The sequence below is a fragment of the Lupinus angustifolius genome, chromosome LG19 (assembly GCF_001865875.1).
Source record: "Lupinus angustifolius cultivar Tanjil chromosome LG19, LupAngTanjil_v1.0, whole genome shotgun sequence".
NCBI classification, from domain to species: domain Eukaryota; kingdom Viridiplantae; phylum Streptophyta; class Magnoliopsida; order Fabales; family Fabaceae; genus Lupinus; species Lupinus angustifolius.
Genome location: NC_032027.1, coordinates 3,573,092 through 3,595,081, shown reverse-complemented (window position 1 = coordinate 3,595,081; position 21,990 = coordinate 3,573,092). Strand labels below are relative to the sequence as shown.

At 32.3% G+C, this 21,990-nt stretch overlaps 1 protein-coding gene across 3 annotated transcripts; it reads right to left on the bottom strand.

Annotated features, from left to right (window-relative positions):
* LOC109334806 (serine/threonine-protein phosphatase 5-like) lies at positions 2,622-14,886 on the bottom strand. 3 transcript variants are annotated; one of them, XM_019570763.1, is made up of 14 exons: positions 14,786-14,886; positions 13,956-14,113; positions 13,489-13,658; positions 13,335-13,406; positions 10,682-10,832; positions 7,287-7,460; positions 6,193-6,301; positions 5,976-6,093; positions 5,003-5,150; positions 4,411-4,659; positions 4,120-4,245; positions 3,945-4,045; positions 3,173-3,247; positions 2,622-2,946 (listed from the first exon to the last, which is right to left on the bottom strand). In XM_019570763.1, exons 1-14 carry the CDS (start codon positions 14,881-14,883, stop codon positions 2,887-2,889), a joined length of 1,809 nt encoding a protein of 602 aa, XP_019426308.1. In that variant the 5' UTR covers positions 14,884-14,886; the 3' UTR covers positions 2,622-2,886. The 3 variants fall into 3 exon arrangements, with proteins under 3 accessions (XP_019426308.1, XP_019426310.1, XP_019426309.1); XM_019570765.1 differs by having other exon boundaries at positions 14,713-14,846; XM_019570764.1 differs by lacking the exon at positions 7,287-7,460.

Sequence of the window (21,990 nt, the reverse complement as noted above, 5' to 3'; positions counted from 1 at the left end):
ATGAAATATTTATTATAAACAAATATTCATAACATGTTTCTAATTTAATAAATTGTTTGGTTCAAAAATAATTTTATGTAATATTATTATTCCTTATAAAAAATTTATAATTATTTGGTTTGGGAGTTAATCAAATAATGGAGGAAGGTCATGATAATACTTTTTGTCCTCATATTATCTTTGAATCTTCGTGTTACGATGCTTCTTTTTATTCGATTAATTCCTAAATTAACAATAAAATAACAAAAAATATATTATAATTATTTTCAAATTGGGATGTGGTGCGAACATTAGTTTATGTTGCTTCATCCTTTTTATGGAGTTAATTATTTACCAACAAACCATTTTAAAATTTAGAACTACGTAGTCAATTTCCTAAAGCATTTAGGGATACGTAGGAGCAAGATTTAATCTTGTTAAGCATAAAAATAAAAAACATTATTTTTTTAGACAATTTAATTTTAAATTAACCAATCGTATTTAAATCATGCAATTATCAAGAGTACTGATTAATTATTAGCAGACGATGTGCTAATACATTCCTTGATCCGTAACAGATTCTTGAATCCGGATATCAAAATCCATAGCCCAATGTGATTGGACTAAAATATTTTTCTATATTTTTTGCCATAAAATGTAGTAGCAACTCTAAGAGATCGTGTAACCGAAAATGGGTTCGTGACAACAAAAAAAGATAAGTCCAGGTCTTCCTATGTGTTTATGAGACCTTTCTTCTTTCTGAAGGTCTTCATTTGAAATGGTTAGGTTGTTGCATCTAAAGCATATAATCTTTTTTTGCATCCTCCTCCTCCTTAGAATCATGTTGAATTATTTTCTTATGAATTTTCTTTTTTCTCTCTCTACATTTGATGATTTTTCTGAGGATAAAAGAGTTCATTTTTTCTTCCTCAGTGAACAACGTCATCATTTGAGTTTTCAGCTTTGAAGGCTTTTGACTTTTTGAGGAGTTAATCTTCTTTATTTTCAGGGTAAGTGACTTTCCCTTTCTTGAGTTGTCTTATTCATTGAGCTGAAACTCATGCACTTTCAAGGATCCAAGTAACTCTTCTAAAGAAAGAATGGTTTAAATCTTTAGCTTCTTGGATAGCAGTTAACTTTGGTCTTCACTGTTTGGAGAGACTTTTCTTGATCTTTCTCAAAGAATCTTTGTTTTCATGTCTTTCACAATGACTTGAGACTATTTGAGATAGTTTGAAATTTTCTAAACATTTGTTCGATTATATCGTGGTCTATCAATTGTCTCTTGATAGTTTGAAATCTTCCAAATATTTGACTCTTTAACTATAGACGAGTTCTCATGAGCAAATGTCAAGGTATCTCATATTTCTTTGGCATTGTTGCATTTGTGCAACTTTTCATGCTATGATCTTAGTGATAGCACAAATCAGATAGTGTTTGACTTTGAGCTTCAGTTGATACTCACTCTTTTTATAAAGAGTCCATCTAGGGACGGTTTCATCAACATTACCCTTTTTTGAATAGTCATTCTCTATCAATTACCAGATATCTATATTTTGTGCATCTAGGAATGTTACCATCCTCTTATACCAATAGTCATAGTTGTTCTATCAAAGAGAGGGGTATTTTGATCATTTGTCCTTCATGCTTCATGGCTTTATATTGTACTATCTCAATATTTGTCAAGTGTTCAACCCTTTCGAGAATACAAGAAGAGGGTTTGAATTGTGTTTGTTAACTTATCATGGAAAATACTATTTTCAAATATAGTTGTCTATAAGAAGCAATATAAGGAAGGATAACAAAAACGGTTTGAAAGGTTAATCCACAATGTTTAAATCCCCATGGTTAACAATAAACTAAAGAAATGTCATTCCCTATGCAATTTCATCCTTGAAACAAATCCCCTAAATGCTAAATAACAAATAGAAAACTTAGGCATTCCAAAAACTAAATCTGGAGCACTCCCGTTTGTTTATGATATGGTTCCAAAGTTGCCAGTTATGACCATCAATGTTGATCTCATTAAATATAAACTGCATAGAGTGATAGCAGTAATTTTATGACTGCTGATCTGACTTATGTGGTTTTTTTTGCTAGACAACATGAAAATGCAGCATATGATTCAATGTCCCGGTCTTGTAAAACTGTTGGCAACATGCCATAGATTCATATGTCCCTTGAGACTTGCATTCTGAATTTTGGGCAAAAAAATTCAAGTTGGAGTAATTAGCATATATATCTTACAAATGCTGTTTGGTTACAATTGAAGTCGTCATAGTGATGAAAGTGAAGTATGTCTTCTGATACATTAATTATAAAGTGAGATAGGGCTATATTTGATGTGCCACAAATGTGATTGTGATGTGGTTGCAAAGACTCTGAGAACTATAATATTGCAACCACAATTACATTTGCAAAGTGCAATTTAAAACATCGATCTATACATGACCATACCGGATAAGGTTAGGGAATTACGTCAGATATTTTCCACTTACCTCTGCTCTGTGTGCTTCTACACTAACTTTACCCTTGTTTTCTAAGTAAAAAAGATGGATACTATATCACTACTGTCACAAAATGCTTGTAAAGATAAAGTTTAAATTGGTAAAAGTAAACTATGTAGTGTAACATATAATTAGTTCAGTAAAGCAAAAATAGTCTCTTTTATAAACAAATATCTAAATTCAATTTCATACTGACAGTCAAATCTAATCAATAGCTTGTTACATTTGGACTGTCAAAAAAATGAATATTAATAAAATGTTATCACAAATATTATACATAACAACAATGAATAACATTTACCACATCTTCTCTAGCCACCTTCTGAATCCATGCCCTTAGGGCACCACAGAGATTCTAAAGCATCACAATTCCATTGGCAGCTTCAGTGAGCTATATAAGCTATGAAAACATCCGAAGGAAGTTGTTTGCATAAGCCATTGGTTTGACATCAGGGTGTGGCTGCAAATTCAACAAAGTGAACCAAGACCCAAGAAAGAATGTCAGCACTTAACACTAGTTTACTTTACAAATTGAAAGATACATTCTTAAGGAGTCAAATATGATGTCCTTAAATTGTGACAATGCACTGGAATATTTGTTTGATAAAACAGAACTATTTGTTTACTTATTCTAAGAATGCAAAACATGACAAACATAACGAGTACAAAATGCAAAAGATACTAACCACTGCAGAGAATGTTACAATGTTAGGCTTCAAATCGGGTGCTTCAAATCGAATAAAGGCACCTTTGTTACCCATCTGCAGAATATAATGAAAGCCCAACATTATAGATTTTAACTGAGACTGAGACAAACAAATATACTTCATAGGAGGAAAAGTGACGAGTTACGTATGGCTCCTCCAAAGCAACTTTGGGTGTAAAGTAAGAAAGTAAGTGTGTATCCATTTTTAGATCATTTAGTTGGTTGAGATTTTAATGTATTTTAGACTAATTAATGCTTGATACACCTTTACTTTCTCAATTTACACCTAAGCTCAGTACAGGTGAGCACTTTCCAAGTAGCAGTGTCCAAGTAAATAACATAAAACAGGCGGTAAAATATAACAAATAGGACTTGAAGAGCATCGTGGTTAAGAATGCAACATGATTAATTGCCACAATTATCTTAATAATATGATGTTTCCATATATGAAGCACGGCTCACACAACGATTAAAGAATAGATTATAAGGGACAACCCATTTTCCTTTCTTCTTCTGGTGTGGCTGGCATAAATAAAGTATATGATTTTTCAAAATGAATCTGATAAAACACAAAATGAACTGCAGACTGCACCCTAAAATGAATTATTAAGATGGTGATAGGACTTTCACTACATGAATCCCATCAATTCCCCACCCCCCTTCACCCTCCCATCAAATCTTCATAGATAATCAAGTAAATGTGACAAAATTACTACAAAAAATGATTTAACAGAAGTAATGGGTTTGGTTACCTGATCACAGTAATTTGGAGCAGAAAAAACAGTTATGAGTTTACCATCATGATCAACCTCGTAACCCTCATCCTTTACTTCGTGAGATCGCACAACTAAATCTGTAAATTGGTAATTTGCATTAAGTCACTGAATCAAAAGAACAGGTAAAGTATCACACCACCGGAAAACATACCTAAATTATTTTCCTGTAAAAACCTTTTCGTTACATCTGCGCCAAAAGAAAGACCTACGCCGCGCTTGCTTGGGCCTCTTCCTGGGAGAGGTTGTGGATCACTCCATAGCAATTCACACATCAACCCTGCACATACAATAAATATAAAACTACAATACTAAGGGAGAAAGAGAAAAAATCCAGATGGAATTAGGACTATGTAGTGCAAGATTATGAAGTTTAGAGGTATTTAGATATTACTGTTAACTAACTGTTAAGGGCAATTAAAGACAAGAGGAGGATGCATCTAACCTTCTTCTGGAGGCTCACAAAACCGATTAATTGCACGGATATCAGAGAGTTTGACCCCATCAACACTAAAAAGGCCTCCATGAACTACAAAAACTTTCTGATTTATCACATGAGCCAAAGGTAAAGAGCAGAATACTTCCGCAAATAGTTCCACAAATGAGTCACTCAACTTCGAGCGCACCTCGCCCTCAAAACCATATATCTTGTTCATGCTCTTGCTCTCATGATTACCTCTAGCTAGATATATAGCTGAAAATTGACAACAAAACAAATTATCATAACCAAAGACAAACAGTATAATATTCTTTTAAACAAGTGAACGTGGGGAAAGGAGTAAATAAAGAATTATGCAAATCCAATCAGACAAATAGCAATATACAAATCACTTGAAACAATAAAACCTATTTACCAAAACTAAGGACACTCAAATTCAAAAGGAAATGTAATGAATTTGAACTTGTAATGTCATGAAAGAAAGTCTTTTTGATTCTACCAGATTTTAACAAGAATCTAATCAGGAGATTAAGAGATCACAAATTCGTAATGTTTCCAGAAAATATACAAAACTTGCTGATAAAGATTAAGGGTTTACCTGATGGAGACATGCACTTAAATGCAAACAAAGTCAGGATGACTTCCAAAGAAAAAGATCCCCTATCCACAAAGTCACCATTAAATAGATATGGATTCTCTTCTGAAGGAAGCCCATTAAGCTCAAAAATATTCAAAAGATCATAGAACTGCAGGAGCCATGAAAGACAAATAAATAAATTTGAAATGTTAAAAATTAAAAGAAAAAAAAATATCACAAAAGCCAAGCAACATGGCAATTTAATGAAAACGTTTACATTCAAGCACGTCTGACATGAAATGAAACAGGATAACAGAAGACAAAATTATAAGCCCCATGCCCTACAATTGTGTGGTGAGATTTTATTGACATCAAATATTGTTTTTCTAGCATAACTGCTACCGTTCACCTTGCTATGGAAATATTATCCTCTGCAATGGTGAGAATAGTTTTTCAAGTAAGAATTGGGATGACTCTTCTTCTCAGGGCCACTTCTTTAAAGCTTGTTTCTTATTATAAATGTTATTGAAAAAGCTTAATTTCCTTTAATAGTTGTAATACTACAACAGAAACAATTTTAGTTTCTAGTATCATTTCTGAGGTATTGGTAGGAGTTAAATTGGGAAGGACTTTTGTGGTATGCAATGCATGTTGTAGGTAATTTGCTGCTTATTGATGTATAACGCAAAAAATGTAAGGGGAAATATTTGCTTCTACTTCTCATGGTATAAAGTAGTCATTTCAAAGGGGTTTCTTAGTCCAAAATGCACACAAGGAATTCTCATTTATATCAACAATAACAACAACCAAGACATTCATAAATTTGAAATAACTTTCCAGGCATAATGGTCAGAGATATATTGACGAAGCAAAAAGAGGCTATAAAACAATTCTATTCCTCAAATATCGAAAAGCAGCAAACCCTCTCAACTTGAGTTAGTTCAGTGGTGCAAATATTCTAAACATTTCAAAGACTATATAATAAACCAATTACCTGACCGTGCACATCGCCACAAACGGTAAAATGTTTGCCATCAGGAACATTTATATCAACAAGAGAAGGCAGAGCTTGCAATCTCTCTCTAGTTTGCAACACAATCTGGTATGCATACCTAAAACATTGAAGCAGGACAAAAATCAAAGCCGCTTCAATAACACTTAATGAAACCAACAAATATAGAATGGAATTTCTTGATTTCTTCATTCAATACCGTTTATGTAAGGACTTCTGATTTTTGAAATCGTCCATCATTTTCTTCACAAAATCTAAAGTAATAATATCCCCCTCTATTCTTGCTCCTGAGTATTGTGGCTCAACATCTAGCAAAAAATGGAGCACATAAAAATTTCAGGCTAACAAATCAAATGTTACAATAGAACTTGAAATTAGTTTAATGGTAAAATATAGAATGGAAAAATTATGGGGGTTATAAATTTTACAACCCAATATAAAAATAAGAACTAAACAAAACTAACAGGAAGGACCAAGCATAGCTGTTAAGAGGAATAGTTATTGGTAAATATGTTCCTTGTAGTCCTTGAAATTAATAATCCTATAAAAGTAAGGTTGAAGATCAGGGAAATTACATTATCTCTACCAAATCCGAATATAATTATAAAATACATGTTCAACAATCTTTCAAATTAATGAACTTATAGTTCATGGATGCCAACCCAGGAAAACAATTGAACACCCGAATAGTAGATACAACATATAGGAAAATAGGAACAAATAGATACAACATATAAATAGTTTTTTATTGGTCTGTTTAGGAGGGTGACTTATCTCCCCTTCTTACACTTATCAATTGACTGCTTTAGATAAAATATACTCTTACAAATAAAGTAATAAAGGCAAAGCATATACTATCTTTGTCAAAAAACATAAAGGCGACACAGTGCACAAGGCTCCCACCTAGTGAGATTTGGAGAGGATAGATGTATGCAATCTTACCCTCACAAGTGAAAAAGTTGTTCCCATGATTTGTCAGAAAACATACCCAATTAAATCCAACAGCAATGCTCATAAGGATGAACCAATGAAATACTCCTTGAAGACACGATATGGCTTTTCATTCCTTCGGTTGAGTATAAGATTGATTTATTAAAAAAAAAAATAGCCGATATGAAGAATTATGTTCCATTATGAAGAACAAAGCAATACATTTTCTAGTATTACCGATAATGATTCCATTGATTATATCAAAGTCTCAGTTTTTTACAGTTTATCCTCTGAATAATTAGTTTTATATCTTGATTAAATTTAAGCTGACACTTGGGTCATGTAAACGACTCCTACATATACCAGTATTGCGGCCACTCCACCCAAATGCCCCAAGGAGCAACAGCAAACCAACCACAATTGCAGCAACAATTATGGTCATTGATGACCTGAACAACATCACCACCACTGCCATAACTGCTACTGTCACTGCCGCTATGGCCATTTTGGTGGGCACCGAAGAATTGCGACCCTTTCCTAAAATGATACAATATACAAAGCGTGACAATTTATAGTAGATTATGACTAATGTATCAAAATATTTATAAATAGAAAGGCATAAAAATGTCCCAAGAATTTATGGAAAGAAATTAGTGAAGTGAAAAAAGCTGATTAAGGTATGTGATGGAAGTGCTTACTATTCACTTGGGGACAAAAAACCATTTGCATCATACCAGATGTAAACAAAGGGATGGTTCCATACACAATGTGATTACTTTTTAAACATTTTTAACTTGCAAGACACGTACTTCAAACACAAGATGAGACTCAAAACTTCTGGCAAATGTCATTGTTTGCCCCTTTTCTGTCTTCTAAATTACCAAATACCAATGACAAGGAGTGAAAGGAAGAAACATGAGGCAGAAGGTGAGATTGAAAACATGGAAGTGGTAGTCCATTTGTTCAGCTTGGCAAGAAATGTTTTATTTCAGTTCATATTGATTAACCAAATAAGAAATTAATATAAAACCAATAATCTGCTTACAGTTATGAACATATCAAATGTAGGTACATTTTTTCTTTACTGTGGGAAGATTATTAGTTAAATTAGTCTGATTCTTGATTAATCAATATATGAACTGAAATGGAGAACCTCTTGACCAGTGGCAGTGGTTAATTATGTTTATTTTTTGGGTTAAATTATGTCATTATCTGGATAAACAAATTATCTGAAGTGAAATGAAAAGCATCTTGGGGAGCCAAACTTCTAGGTCATTTTCCCAACCAGAAAATATAAGATAAAATTCACGGGAGAACAAAAACTAAATAAACTGATGATCAATGGTTGAAAAAGATATGTAAAAGGAAGATACTATAGCAGATACGATCATAAACAAAAACTATCTGAAAGATACTCATTATATAGATAAGCTATTCTTGACTCCTGTACCGTTGAGAAAATGAAGTAGAACCATACAGTACAAAAACAAGGCTCTTGTCCCACCATGGACATTTCCAAAGCAATAAATACATAAAGAGCGTTAAATCTTTCTGGATGCACCAAAGTTTTCTGTCTTATGCTTCCAGTGATTGTAGTAGAAAGATTAAGCATTGGACACACATTATCTTAATGTTTTAAAATCATTTCTTACATATTGAGATGACACTCTCCTTCGCTGTGAACTTCTTCTTTTTAAGATTGAAAACAATTTTTTATAATGAAAAAAGTATGTAAATATTCAGTTTCCTCCATAATGCATTCATTCCTAATTTTATCTTATCTAGTGTGTCCACTCATCCAAAATAAATTTCTCAACTTTGCTAAATTGAGATTATTCTCTTATTAACATTTTGCCGTCCAACATTCAGTCTCATATGACATTGCCTGTCTTCTAGTTGTGCGGTAAATTTTTCCTTTAAGTTTGAGTGACAACTTTCTATCACATATGACACATGAAGCGCTTCGCCATTTCATCCATCTGCTTGAATCCTATAGTTTATATCTTCCTCAATTTCCTCATCACTCTGTAGTATTGACATGTGGTACTTAAATCCAGTGGCTTGTGGGATGATATGATCTACAAATTTTTACCTCTTTAGTCGGGCTTGTCCATCTCTTACTAAACTTACATTTTGTATACTCTGTCTTACTTCGACTTATATGAAAGTGATGTGCTTCTAAAACTCGTTTCTACCTTTCTAGCTTCCTATTTAATTCATCTACTGAGTCTCCAACAGTCCAACTAGGATAATATAATCCACAAAAACATACATTGTGGAAATCTTGGAAATACTCAGTAAAGCACATCCAAGACCAATGTAAACAAGTACGGCTCAATGTTGACCCTTTATTAAGGAAATCTTCCAAGTCCTCATCTTGTGTTTCCACGTCGATGTTGATCCCACCATACATATCATTAATTGCTTGAATGTAGGAAATCCTAACTCATTTCATCTATAACACCCCAGTCTTGACATGGACCTATTTGGGCCTATGAATTTACTAAGTGTGTCACCATTTAAGCTTCAATACTCACTCCATTTACTCCCACGACTCAAATTTTTTACCACCGGGACCTATAGTCACAGGTTCTACTGAGTCACTCTTCTCTAGAGTATTTCACAATACCTCTCTAGCCGCCTTATCATACGCCTTCTCCAAATTAATAAAAATCAAGTGCTTGTCCCTTTGATTCCTTTATTATCTCTCCATCAATCATCCTAGCAAGTATATAGTCTTCATCATCGACCTCCCCGACATAAAACCAAATAGATTTTCAGTAATATGTGTCTCTTATCTTAACCTCAACTAAATTATCTTCTCCTATAATTGATATTAAAATAGATATTGAATGATATCCTACACCATCTAAAATAACCACCGTACAAAGGAGAAAATCCCATCAACAAACTATAATTAAATGGCCAAAAACTAAGGATCACACCTACTAATATAATTTGATGAATGGTGAAAAAATGAAAATCCCATCCATAACTTAATTATTGAAATGACAAGAAACGCAAATGCTCCATTTTCAAAATTAAGGATATCAAGATCCATGAAAACCTGCATCTAAATGAAATAATGCTTAACTTGAGGACAAAAGATATTCACAACATGAGCATCATTTCCCACTTACTAATCTAGAGGTCGTGCCTCTTGTAAAGATGCCAAAATTCTGTGGTGGGCTCTATGTTTGTTGTATTTTGGTTTAATGGACAGAAAGGAACAGTAGAATGACTCCTTTGTTGGTAATAGGGTTACTCTTTTGGCGTCCCTTTTGTGCTTCTCCCATTAGTGATGTTTCTTTGATAGACATGTAGTGGGTGTGGCATACTTTATTGCATGGCCTTGTGCTTCAGGTTTTAGTTGTTCCTATCTGTTTTTTGTAAGGATGTCTTATCCTCCTCCTTTGTACTTTTCTCTTTTCATATAATAATACTATTTTGTATAAAAAAAGACATCCATAACAGGAGACATTGAACTCAAATGTAATGAAAAACAAATAAAGATATAGTTACTCTTTTAAGGGCGTGTTATACATATAATATCAGTTCACTTGTCAGACAATTAAGCTGAAATAGCAGTAACCTAAGCATACAAACATATCCAAAATAAAAAAGTACTAACAGATAGTTGCATGAAATAATAAAATACAAATAAAAAAATCAAAGGAAAAAATTGAGCACAGAGGGAAGGGTCTGATAGAAAACATGATAAAATAAAGATAATAATTTATAAACCATTCTAAAAATACCTATAGACTTGTAATCTATGGATTCAGCTATTGAATGCCTTTCAGCCTCCGGAGCAGCAATTGCTTCTTCAAACTTAAGTTTCGTAACTGCTTTTTCACATTCCTTCAATTTCTTTGTTGCATCAGGATCGTTTGGACACATTTTCTTAACCTATTCAATATAAGTATATTAAATCAAAAGTACTTGCATATGGGCATTAAGTACATGTTACAGAACAGTAAATGTGAGGAAGTAATTGACAAGACAGCTTCTATTTGCAGAAAGCCACAATGAGCTTCCTGAAAGAGAGAACTGTAAGCAATAAAACATCGATACTTCAATATCATTCACGTATCCATTGTGTATTTGATACCAATATTTTCTAATACTTCATCGATACGAATTCATAAAATACTGAAATTATTTTTTTGGAAAGTAAATAAATTATAAATTTGATATTGTACGGTTACTCTTCAAATATTTTTCGTTATCCCTTGGACACCCAAGCTAGAAGAGGAAAGAAAAACATAATACACAATCAATTAAATAGAAGAGAGAAACATGACATTCAACCTACCAAGTGGACTTGTAGTGAGAGAAAAAAGATATAGCATTTTATGCACATATTTCACATGCATATCCCAAACATATTATATTCTACATTTTCAAGAATATATGTATTGTTGTATCATATATGTATCATATCTGATATACGTATTTGGATCAGTGCTATATAGAATGTAAGAATCAGTTCCACAAAACAGACTATATAAGCACAAACATATATGCTATTAATGAAGAGAGCAGAGACTTCTGAGCTTGCAATTTTTGTCAGAAAAATATATTTTATCTAAGTCAAATGTTTATTAAATAAATAAATATAATTTATAAGGATGTGATAGAATTTCAAGAAAATTAAGAATATCAATATATCTGTAAAACCACTCTCCATTTTTTCTTTGCGCCTTCCTCAATTACTTCATCATTATCCCTAATACTTTTCTTCTTAACTACCTCTAGTATGTACTTTTTTATAAATATTTTTTTATTCTCCATACACATTTGGATGTGCAGAATTAATAAAACTATTTTTTTATTCATCATTATCCCTAATATATTTTCATTCTCCATGCACATAAAAGATTTTACAATTTGAATTCTGCAGATTAATAAAACTGTTTAATGTGTAGATTAAAATATTGTAGATGATGGACAATGCAAATAAAACTGTTTAATTAGAATCATCATTCATTATTTAAATATAAGTTGTAAACTTTTGAATGCAGGAGTGGACAATGCAAAATACTTGCATTTTTCTGTTATATAAAGTGTAGAAGCTTTTAGTGGCTAATTTCAAATTCAACTCGTTAACTATTTGCAAATATAATTTGATAGCATGTTATTTACAGATATAGCTGATGGAAATCATGTTATTTCAATAGCAAACACTTCCTGTATTCATTGATTTGTTATGCTGCCATGTGTACTTTGTTGTGTCTTACTCTTAGACCATGTTAAGTAGGTAACTACTAATATGTTTCATTAGTTGAAACTATAATCTGCAATGATCATTAGTTTTTTTTTTATAAATTAGACTACAGAAACACAGGATGTTCAAATGTCATTGCACATGAAAGAGGACAAACTGTCCGCTAGCCTTTTACAACCCTTAACCAAATACTTATTTAGGTCATCCGTCATCGATTTCCCAAATGCCTATACCGTTAGTTGGCACAACCTTTAGACACCAAGAATTCTTATCATTATTCATCTCTAAACTCTTGAAGCTTCTATGAAGACTATTTTATAAATACCCAAGTGTTTTCAAGTAACTTACTGCAATTCTTTCTTGTCATTATCAAGAAATTGTACTAACAATTATTTGGCCTCTGAACAAAACAAATTATCAGAAGCATAAAAGTACTTCTCATTAAAGTCTGTCTAAATCCAAGCTGCATGATTTTTTAAAGAGCTGAGAAATATTGATACGGCACAGAAATGGAAGAGGAGCATGGGAGTGCAGACTCACATGCACAACGAAGAGAGCATCAATAAAAGAATGGGCTGTTAACAACCTACCCACATGGCAGGTGGCGGCAGGGAATGGATTCTGTTAGACGGTAAGCAAGAACTGAGTGTGGTTTTGGGCAGGGAAGAAGTAGGTCCCTCAAAGTACCTGCAACTTATCTATCTTTCTTTCTCTTGTCCTTTCTTTTCCTTCCTCTTACAATAGCTGTAATCCATTTTTTGGACTGATATCATGCCGATACCAGAACAGGAAAATATACAACTAAGTTCAGTACTTCAGTAAATAATACTTATTTTGGGTTGCAGGTTCTATCACATATTCTCAGTTTTTGGCACGCAAGTCCCTTGCCCCTTCTTGCCAGCTTCTCTAGAGTACAAATATTAATAATGATTCGTATGATGTACTAAATGGGCAACTTTAGAGAATATGATACTATGATCAATTTTGCATCTCCCGGTTCCAAAATTTTCTTTTGTACAATTTATCAGCATGACTAATGGAAGGACTATGAATATTAACCTATCAATGTTCTCCAGTTTTGCAATGCGACTGCCTGCTAATATGAAGATGTTGTTTTCAACCCAAACTCCTTCCTTCCAATCTATTTGAGACAACATTTATAATTTCTAATTGAATATAGTTACCTGCTGAAAATCTTTCAGTGCTTCCTTGAATTTTCCCAGCCCTAGATGCGCAGCACCTCGCCTGTAATAACCCTATAACAACAAATCAAAATTAGGACATTTTTCTAGATAACTGGACGCAGGAAATACTCTAAAGTTTCAGGAATCAGAGTACCTTTGAATATTTAGGATCAACTTCAATAGCCTTTGTAGCATCTTCTATTGCACTACCATATTCTTCTAGCCGAATATGGGCAAATGCACGGTTAGCCCAGTAAACTGCACTTTCACTTTTGAGCTCAATTGCTTGTGTATATAAATCAATAGCTTGAGAATATTTCCGGGCTGAAAATGAAACTCCCAAGATCAGCAAATGCTAGAAAGGAAAGGTGTTAAAACAGTAGCACATCATCACAAACACCATTAACAATCTCTTCTTTAATATATAACATCACCATTCAATAACTTCGTAAGGGTAAAACACAATGTGAGATTTTCAATGCAAAAACACGTCTAATATTAGCTCTAATTGTGTGATAGTCAACCATGAAAATACAAAAATGCTACTGCAAAGTGCAAACTTAAGTCGGATTAAATTATCAGCTGAAATTTATCACAAGAAACATTCTGAGTATTAATTACCACTAAATGCTTCATTGGCTAGGAGCTTTAGTTCTTCAGCCTTTGAATCATTAGATTTTTCGGCTTCCATACTGGGTGAAACTTTTGTTGTATACAGTGAAATCCAGAAAAAAACAGAATCAAGCTTCTCCCTCCTTTTCCTCGCAATGCTCGGCCCGCTTCAATAGAACAATGAGAAATACATCAGCCATATAATCATAACCACCAAAGTAATACCTAACCACTAATGAGCTACACAGAATAAGAAGCCTCTACTTTATATTACTAACATCATATCACCAATAATTTTGAAAATATTGCAGCCCTAACTCATTAAAATAGAACGAAATAATACATATCCAAACAATTCGAAATTACGAATACAAAGCTTTTCACTTCCATAACTTATTACAACTAATATCATTCTCCCTAACTAATAGCTAACCCCCTCCCCTTTTTATTGAAAATTTCATAGTGCATCTAAAGGAAACTATAAGCACAAAGAAGCTCTAATATTAGGGTTTATGAAGCAAATTGATATTCATGTGTGTGGTAAACATGATGTAAAATTGAAAAGGCTAATGATTGTGATAGCAATCATTATAACCAACATATTCATTTCCACTTCACAAAATACGCTACACAGGAGACTTCATAATAAATATATATATATATATAGGTGTTCGGTCGGGAAATATAGATGTACACAACCTTAAGTAGCATTCATGACCTTGAGGTCATAAAAAAGTATAAGTAAGAGTAGGGAGAGAGAGCGTACGAGATGAAGAAGGAGGAGGAGAATTTGAAAAGTGGATGGAAAGGGAAAGAAGTGGATCTATGAGTTGCACAACCTAATTATTAACCATTCAACGCCGCATCCTGGACTAACAACTTTGCACCCACCACTACTCTTGTACATCAGAATCTGTAGGGTCCTATCATAGACCATCCATGATCGTATTAATGGAAATAATAATTATATTCTTTTTGAAGTTTAATATATAAAACATTATATATATTTTTCATAAAATCCTCCTACTAGTCTTCTTAACTATAAAAAATGACATATGATACAATGTCATATTTTATCTATTAGTGATTGATTTCTAAGTAACATATGTTGTTTTCATATTAATAAGATGATTAGTATGAGAATTTAGTAAAATGATATAACATTACTCTTAATACATATGCATCGGTCAATGTAACATGGTTAATACAACACCGTTTCATTTGTATTATTTTTAAAAAAAATCAATAATAATTAAAAATAGATAATGGTCTAATAGTTTATAAAATTCTTATATTGTGCAGTCTATACATTTTTTTCTCTTATTTTTTCCATTTTATTAATAATTCACATGGAAATATGGAATTTGGTAATTAAATTTAAACTCATTAAAAAATGCAAGTGTCTAATTAATATATATATATATATATAAGGGATGTGTTTAAATCCAATTTAAGTTATATTAATTTCACTTATTCGGTCTGTTAGATTTAAGTAAATGAATGACTGAGATTGAGTGTAATTAATATAATTTAAATTGGGTTCCTCGTGTGTGTATATATATATATAATATTTAGTGTAGAGTTTTTTATAGTAGAAAGTGGCATTACAACCTCTATATATTGAGCTTGACACCAAAGAAAACATTGTGGAGGTTAAGGATTTAAAAGTTGAGATTGTAATAATTAATAATACACAACATGATTTAAAATTGAAGCTTTAAATTTTGGGAACCATTTAGTCCTTAATAATTACTTAAAGCATGTGATGAGTGGTATTTGGCTTGCACGTGTCAGAATGTTATTTATCCTGGCCTTGTGACTTTATTACTGTATTTTATGTGATGTAAGAATTTTAAAAGATCATGGTCAAATACTGAACAAAGGTTAGGATAATTGATGAGACTAACTTGATCACTTTTGTTATTTTTGACTATCCAACATCAACGATTGATCAAGATAGAATGTTTTGACATGATTGTTCTTTTTAAAATTTCAAATGAGTGTAATTTATGATCTAACAGTGTAAAGATTTATATATAATTAATGCATTATCCACCATTCATTTATACTACTACTTTTGTTTAAGAATTAATGATAATTGAAAATAAAATAAATAATAGATGATATAGTGATAATATAAAAAAAAATTATACTATCAATGTATACATTTTTTTTTGTCAATTCAAATTTAGGTTTTTATGAATTTTTACATTAATGTTAAATGTTATTTTAGTGACTTTTGAATTTAAATTATGATTGAGCATCTTTAATTTATTTAGGGTGAGTTTATGCTTGATTGTATAAGGAGATTTCTAAGTTGTTTAAAATTAAAACATTGACAAATGATAATAGTGAGATGATTAATAAGTTCCGGTCCATAATTGTGAATAAGGAAAATGAAAAAATATGATGCCTTTTGTGTTTGTCCAAATTTTTCATTTAGTTGAAAATAATGCCTTTCAACCACATTTTCAATTACTTTCAGTTTATCATCTCCATAATCAAATGGTGGCTAATTTCATTTCTATAATTCATCTCTGTATTTTAATTGTGTTATATCTAATTAATTGGTTCAACTAATTAATTATTATTGTTCTATTCTGATTTTAGGACAGTCACGAGCCATCCAATATGTGCAGGCCGGTAACAACCAAATACCAAGCAAACAAGATAATCGATCATGCTCGAATAACCATCCTATAAGGAATCATGTTAAGTATATAACAAGACCTTTTGACAAACAATATAGAATTGGTTCATTCACCGAATATGATTCAAATGTTTAGCATAATAGGCTATGACACCTTTCACATGAAAAAATCACAATAATGCAGAAATATTATCCTGCTGTTAAGTGCAATAAAGTTGATATACCTTGCTATGTCCACCAATTAGCTAAGCAGAAAAGACTACCTTATAGCAATAACATTTCTAAATCTGCTCATATATTTTATTTATTGCATATGGACATATGAGGTCCCTTCTCTACGCCTAGAACATTAGGACATAGGTATTTCCTAACCATTGTAGATGATAAATCCATATTTACTTGGATTTACTTCATGAAAGCCAAATCAGAACTTCCTAACTTAATCAGAAACTTTGCTTCACTTGTCAATACTCAATTTGGATTAAAAATCAAGAGTATTAGAAGTGACAATGGTAAGGAATTCCATATGAATGAATTTTATGCAAAGAATGGCATTGAGCACCAAACTAGTTGTGTTGAGACGCTCCAACATAATGGTATAGTTGAGTGAAAACATCAACATATACTAGGTGTAACAATGTCTCTCATTGTTCAATCTGAATTACCTCACTGCCTTTGGAACTATGCTACTAGTCATATTGTCTTCTTGATAAACAGATAACCTGCAAAATACTTATCCAATAGGAATCTTTATGTTGTCTTGTACAATAATGTTCCCAATCTTTCCAACCTACAAGTCTTTGGATGCTTATGCTATGCACGTACCCTTACCTCACAGGAAGAAGTTGGACCACAGATCAAGAAAGTGCATCTTTCTTGGCCTAAAACAAGGAGTAAAAGGCTACATCGTAATGGATATCAATACTTATGAAGTTTTATTATCAAGAAACACCATACTTTATGAACATATCTTTCCCTACAAGGATGATGTCAAAACCAAAAATTGTCCTAAAGAAAATTTTGAACCAAGACCTGTCATTGACAGAATCTATGCCTCTACTCCCAATGATGTTGTCAACACGCAAAACATACATGGCCCTGCTTCTAACTCAACCCAACAAATGCTTGACAATTCTAAGGATAATTCTGTTGAGAACTGTTCTGGTCAAGATAACAACTATGATCCCACTAACATTACTCATGATGAACTCATAACACAATCCTCTTGTGATAGCAATACTTATAACACAATTGATCATGATGAACTCAATGCATCTATGACTAGACAATCTCTTAGACATAGACAAAGACCTTACTACCTTCAGGACTATCATTGCTCCATGCTTACATCCACCAACATAGGTAATTCTAGAATGATTGGTTGCCCTTTTGTTCGATATCCCTTAGACAACAACTTTTCTTATGATAGACTATCATATGATCACAAACGCTATTCTATGAGCATCTCTTCCAACAGTGAGCCTGCTAATTATAATGATGCTATAAAATTTGATTGTTGGAGAGAGACTATCAAGAAATAGCTTAATGCTTTTTAGGACAATAAGACTTGGATCATAACTAGACTACCCAACAACAAAAGAGCAATAAGGTGTAAATGGGTATTTAAAATCAAGTATAGGTCTGATGGCTCTATAGAGAGGCATAAAGCTAGACTTGTGGCTAAAGGCTTCACCCAAACTGGAGGTGTGCATTTCTTATAGACTTTTAGCCCTGTAGTGAAGATGACCACCATAAGGGTCATTATTTCTTTATCCTCTACATATAAGTGGCATCTCCATCAATTAGACATAAATATTGCCTTCCTTTATGGGAACCTAAAGGAGCAGGTTTACATGAAAGTTCCCCCCTGGTGTTCATGTTGAGAATCCAGGACTTGTTTGTAAGTTACAAAAGTCCATTTATGGCTTGGAACAAGCTAGTAGACAGTGGCATGATAAGCTCACTAGTTTTCTTATACATTTTGCTTATACTAAGTCTAATGATGATTATTCTATGTTCATTAAGTCTTATAACTCTAATTTTATTGCAATACTTATCTATGTTGATGATATTATTTTAGCTGGAAATGACACGAATGAAATAGATAACATGAAACACTTGCTAGACTTTGAATTTAGCATAAAGGATCTTGACAGATTGAAATTTTTTCTAGGGATGGAGATAGCTAGATCTGCACAAGGCATCCTTCTTTATCAAAGGAAGTACACTCTTAATCTATTGCAAGAAACAAGGATGCTTGCAACCAAACCTTGTTCTACTCCTATGAAGTATTCTACCAAACTAATATATTCCAAATATGGTGATCTCTTACATGATCCTAATTTCTATAGAAGATTGATTGGAAACTTGTTTATTTAACTCACACTAGACCTGATTTGAGTTTTGCAGTTGGTCATTTAAGTTAATTTCTAGCTACACCAACTGATAAACATTTAGAGGCTGCCATGAGGATCTTAAGATACATAAAGAGCACTGTTGGCATTGGAGTTTTCTTTCCATCTAGCTGTGATTTCAAGATAAAGGGTTGCACAGATTCTGACTGGGGTGCCTGCATAGACACTAGAATATCAGTGTCTAGATATTGCTTTTATCTGGATAACTCCCTCATATGTTGGAAGAGCAAAAAGCAAAAGACAGTTCTGAGATCTTTAACTGAAGCTGAATATAGGGTCATGGCCCTTGTTGCTTGTGAAGCACAATGGCTTATACACCTTCTTCATGATCTTGGAGTGAGCCATTTTGATTCCATGATATTGTATTGTGACAACCAATCAACCTTATATGTAGCTACTAACTCTGTCTTCCATGAGAAGATAAAAGACATAGACTGTCATTCTGTTCGTGAAAGGGTCCAATCAGGAATCATCCCCTTGCTGCCCATCTCCATTGATTCTCAGATTGCAGACATATTCACAAAGGCCTTATCCCATTATCTTTTCAGAAATTTTCATTCCAAGCTTGACATGTTTGACATTCACATGATAGCTTGTGGGGGACTATTAGAAAGTAACATATTTAAATCTAATCGAAACAACATTGAAGAAGGAAGCTTGGTGTTGAGGAAAAATGAAAAAATAACTTAGTCTATTTTTCATCTTCTTTTTTTCTGGTTATTAGATCAATGGGCTTTAGTTTTCTTTCTTGGCCCATTTCCCCATTCTCTTTTTGTTTTTCGTTTTTCCTTTTCAGTATAGTTAGTGGAGTTAGTTTAGCAACTAACTTCCTATAAATAGGTAGCTAGTGTTTCTTTAATAGTGTGTAGAGATTTTCCTTTATAACCACTGATCTTCTTTCTCTTACTCAAGTAATAAACGTTTTTTATTCATTGAATCTTTTCTCTTCTTGCTTATTGCTTCATCAAGAGATTTTTTAACCATGGAAAGCCATAGATTTAATAACAATATTAAACTACATTTTGTTTAAAAACTAATGATCGAGAGAAATGAACTAACCAATAATGAAATGAAGATGATCTTCATAATAGTTAGGTAGAAGAATATCTCGGATTAATGACAAAACAAATATATATTTCAGAAAAATAATTATATTATAACTCATATAAATTTTAGTATTATTGTATATGAAAATATGTAAATTGAAAATCATATAAGTGGATAAACTCATATATCTAATGTTTTCAGGTTTTGTGTCAAAATTTAATGTCAAGTTCACTTATATATTTCTTCCATTTATTACATAGAAGAACACATTAACTCATGAATGGAGATGTCTTATTTCCAATATTTTGTATGGACACCTATATATTCAATATGATTTTTACAAGCTGACAAATTTTTAGTCTAATATTAAAGTGAAATATGGACCAATAAAGTATTGGCATTAATGAAAAATACAATATTCAGGTCAATTAAAAATAATATTCAATGATCTTTCAAACATAGTAGAGAACAATAACACTTATATGGTAAAAGAGCTCGATGGCAACCTAAGAACAAGATTCAATGTATGTCAAATCATAGAGGAGATATGAATTGAAAATGAGTAATGGAATAAAAGATTATGGTATATATTCTAGTATCCAAAAACATAGATTTAAACTATATATAATTTATATATTATGTGGGTCATAGATTTAAATTATATATATTTTATGTGGGTTAGAGGTGAGTTGAGTTGGGGTTGAGATCCTTTCAAACAATGTTATTAAAACCGGACCGGTCATCAAACCGGTGAGGGTACTGATTTAGTGGTTTAGTGGTTCAACCAGTGGTTCAGTAATTAAACCGCATGAGATTAAACCGGTTAAACTGGACATACATGCTTATATTTATATGTGTAAACCTGTAAAAAAAATTATCTAATAAGTAGATACTCAAATTTATAATTCATATTTATAGTCAAAGTAAAAATTCTCATAAACAAACAACTTTAATAAATCCAAAGTCTAAATTATAAATACAAATAGTAATTCACAAGTACTTGTCTTACTTAACAAACTCGAAACATATGACGCAAGTTCATAACTCAGTCTACAAAACATATTATATATTTAAAACTTTAACACCAAATAGTGAAAGTTGTTTCGTATTGAGGTTCAATTTCTTCACCATTTAAGTCCAAAGCTTGACTAATGTTGTCTTCAACTAGGCTCACATTGCATCATCATCATCTTCTAAATTTAATTGATCTACAACAATATCATTTTTTTTCATACATCAATTTTCGTACAAGTTAACAATAAAATAAATTAGTTATTAGAACCAAAACTGATAATGCAATAAAAAATATTACATGTATGAAAAAAATAAAAAATAAAATAGTTATTAGTTGTGCATCATCATCATCTTCTAATTCTATGTGGTATGTGCCTATGTGAGGTTCTTTAAAATTACATGTATGAACCGGCCGCTTCAATCAAATTTCGGCCGGGTCACCGGTTTTGACACGGTTCACCGGTTTTACACCGGTTTTGATGCTTAGCCGGCACAACACTTATTTCATACCAGTTATGGAACCGGTTGACCGGTTCTCCGATTGAACCGGCCGGTCCGAACTGGTTTTAATAACATTGCTTTCAAATATTGGAATGTAAGGTCTATATTAGTTGTAAGGTTAATAATATTTTATTAAAATATAATTTAAAGTTTGTACGGTTAATTTTTTTATAAAAAGAATTAACGTTACAATTTCTTCGGGTACTAGACCTTGCACTAAGCGAGCTGATGCTTTTTAACGTTTTTTAATAAACCTCCTTCTTTTCATTTAATAGGTAAATGCTTGTGAGTATTTCATGTTTACTCTCACATGGGGAAAAATTACCGGGATAGCTTTGGGGTAGGTTTTGAATTATTTACGGGATTGAGGTAGAATTTAGTGGATCTCGTGGACACCATCCACGACTTTGGCAAAGTT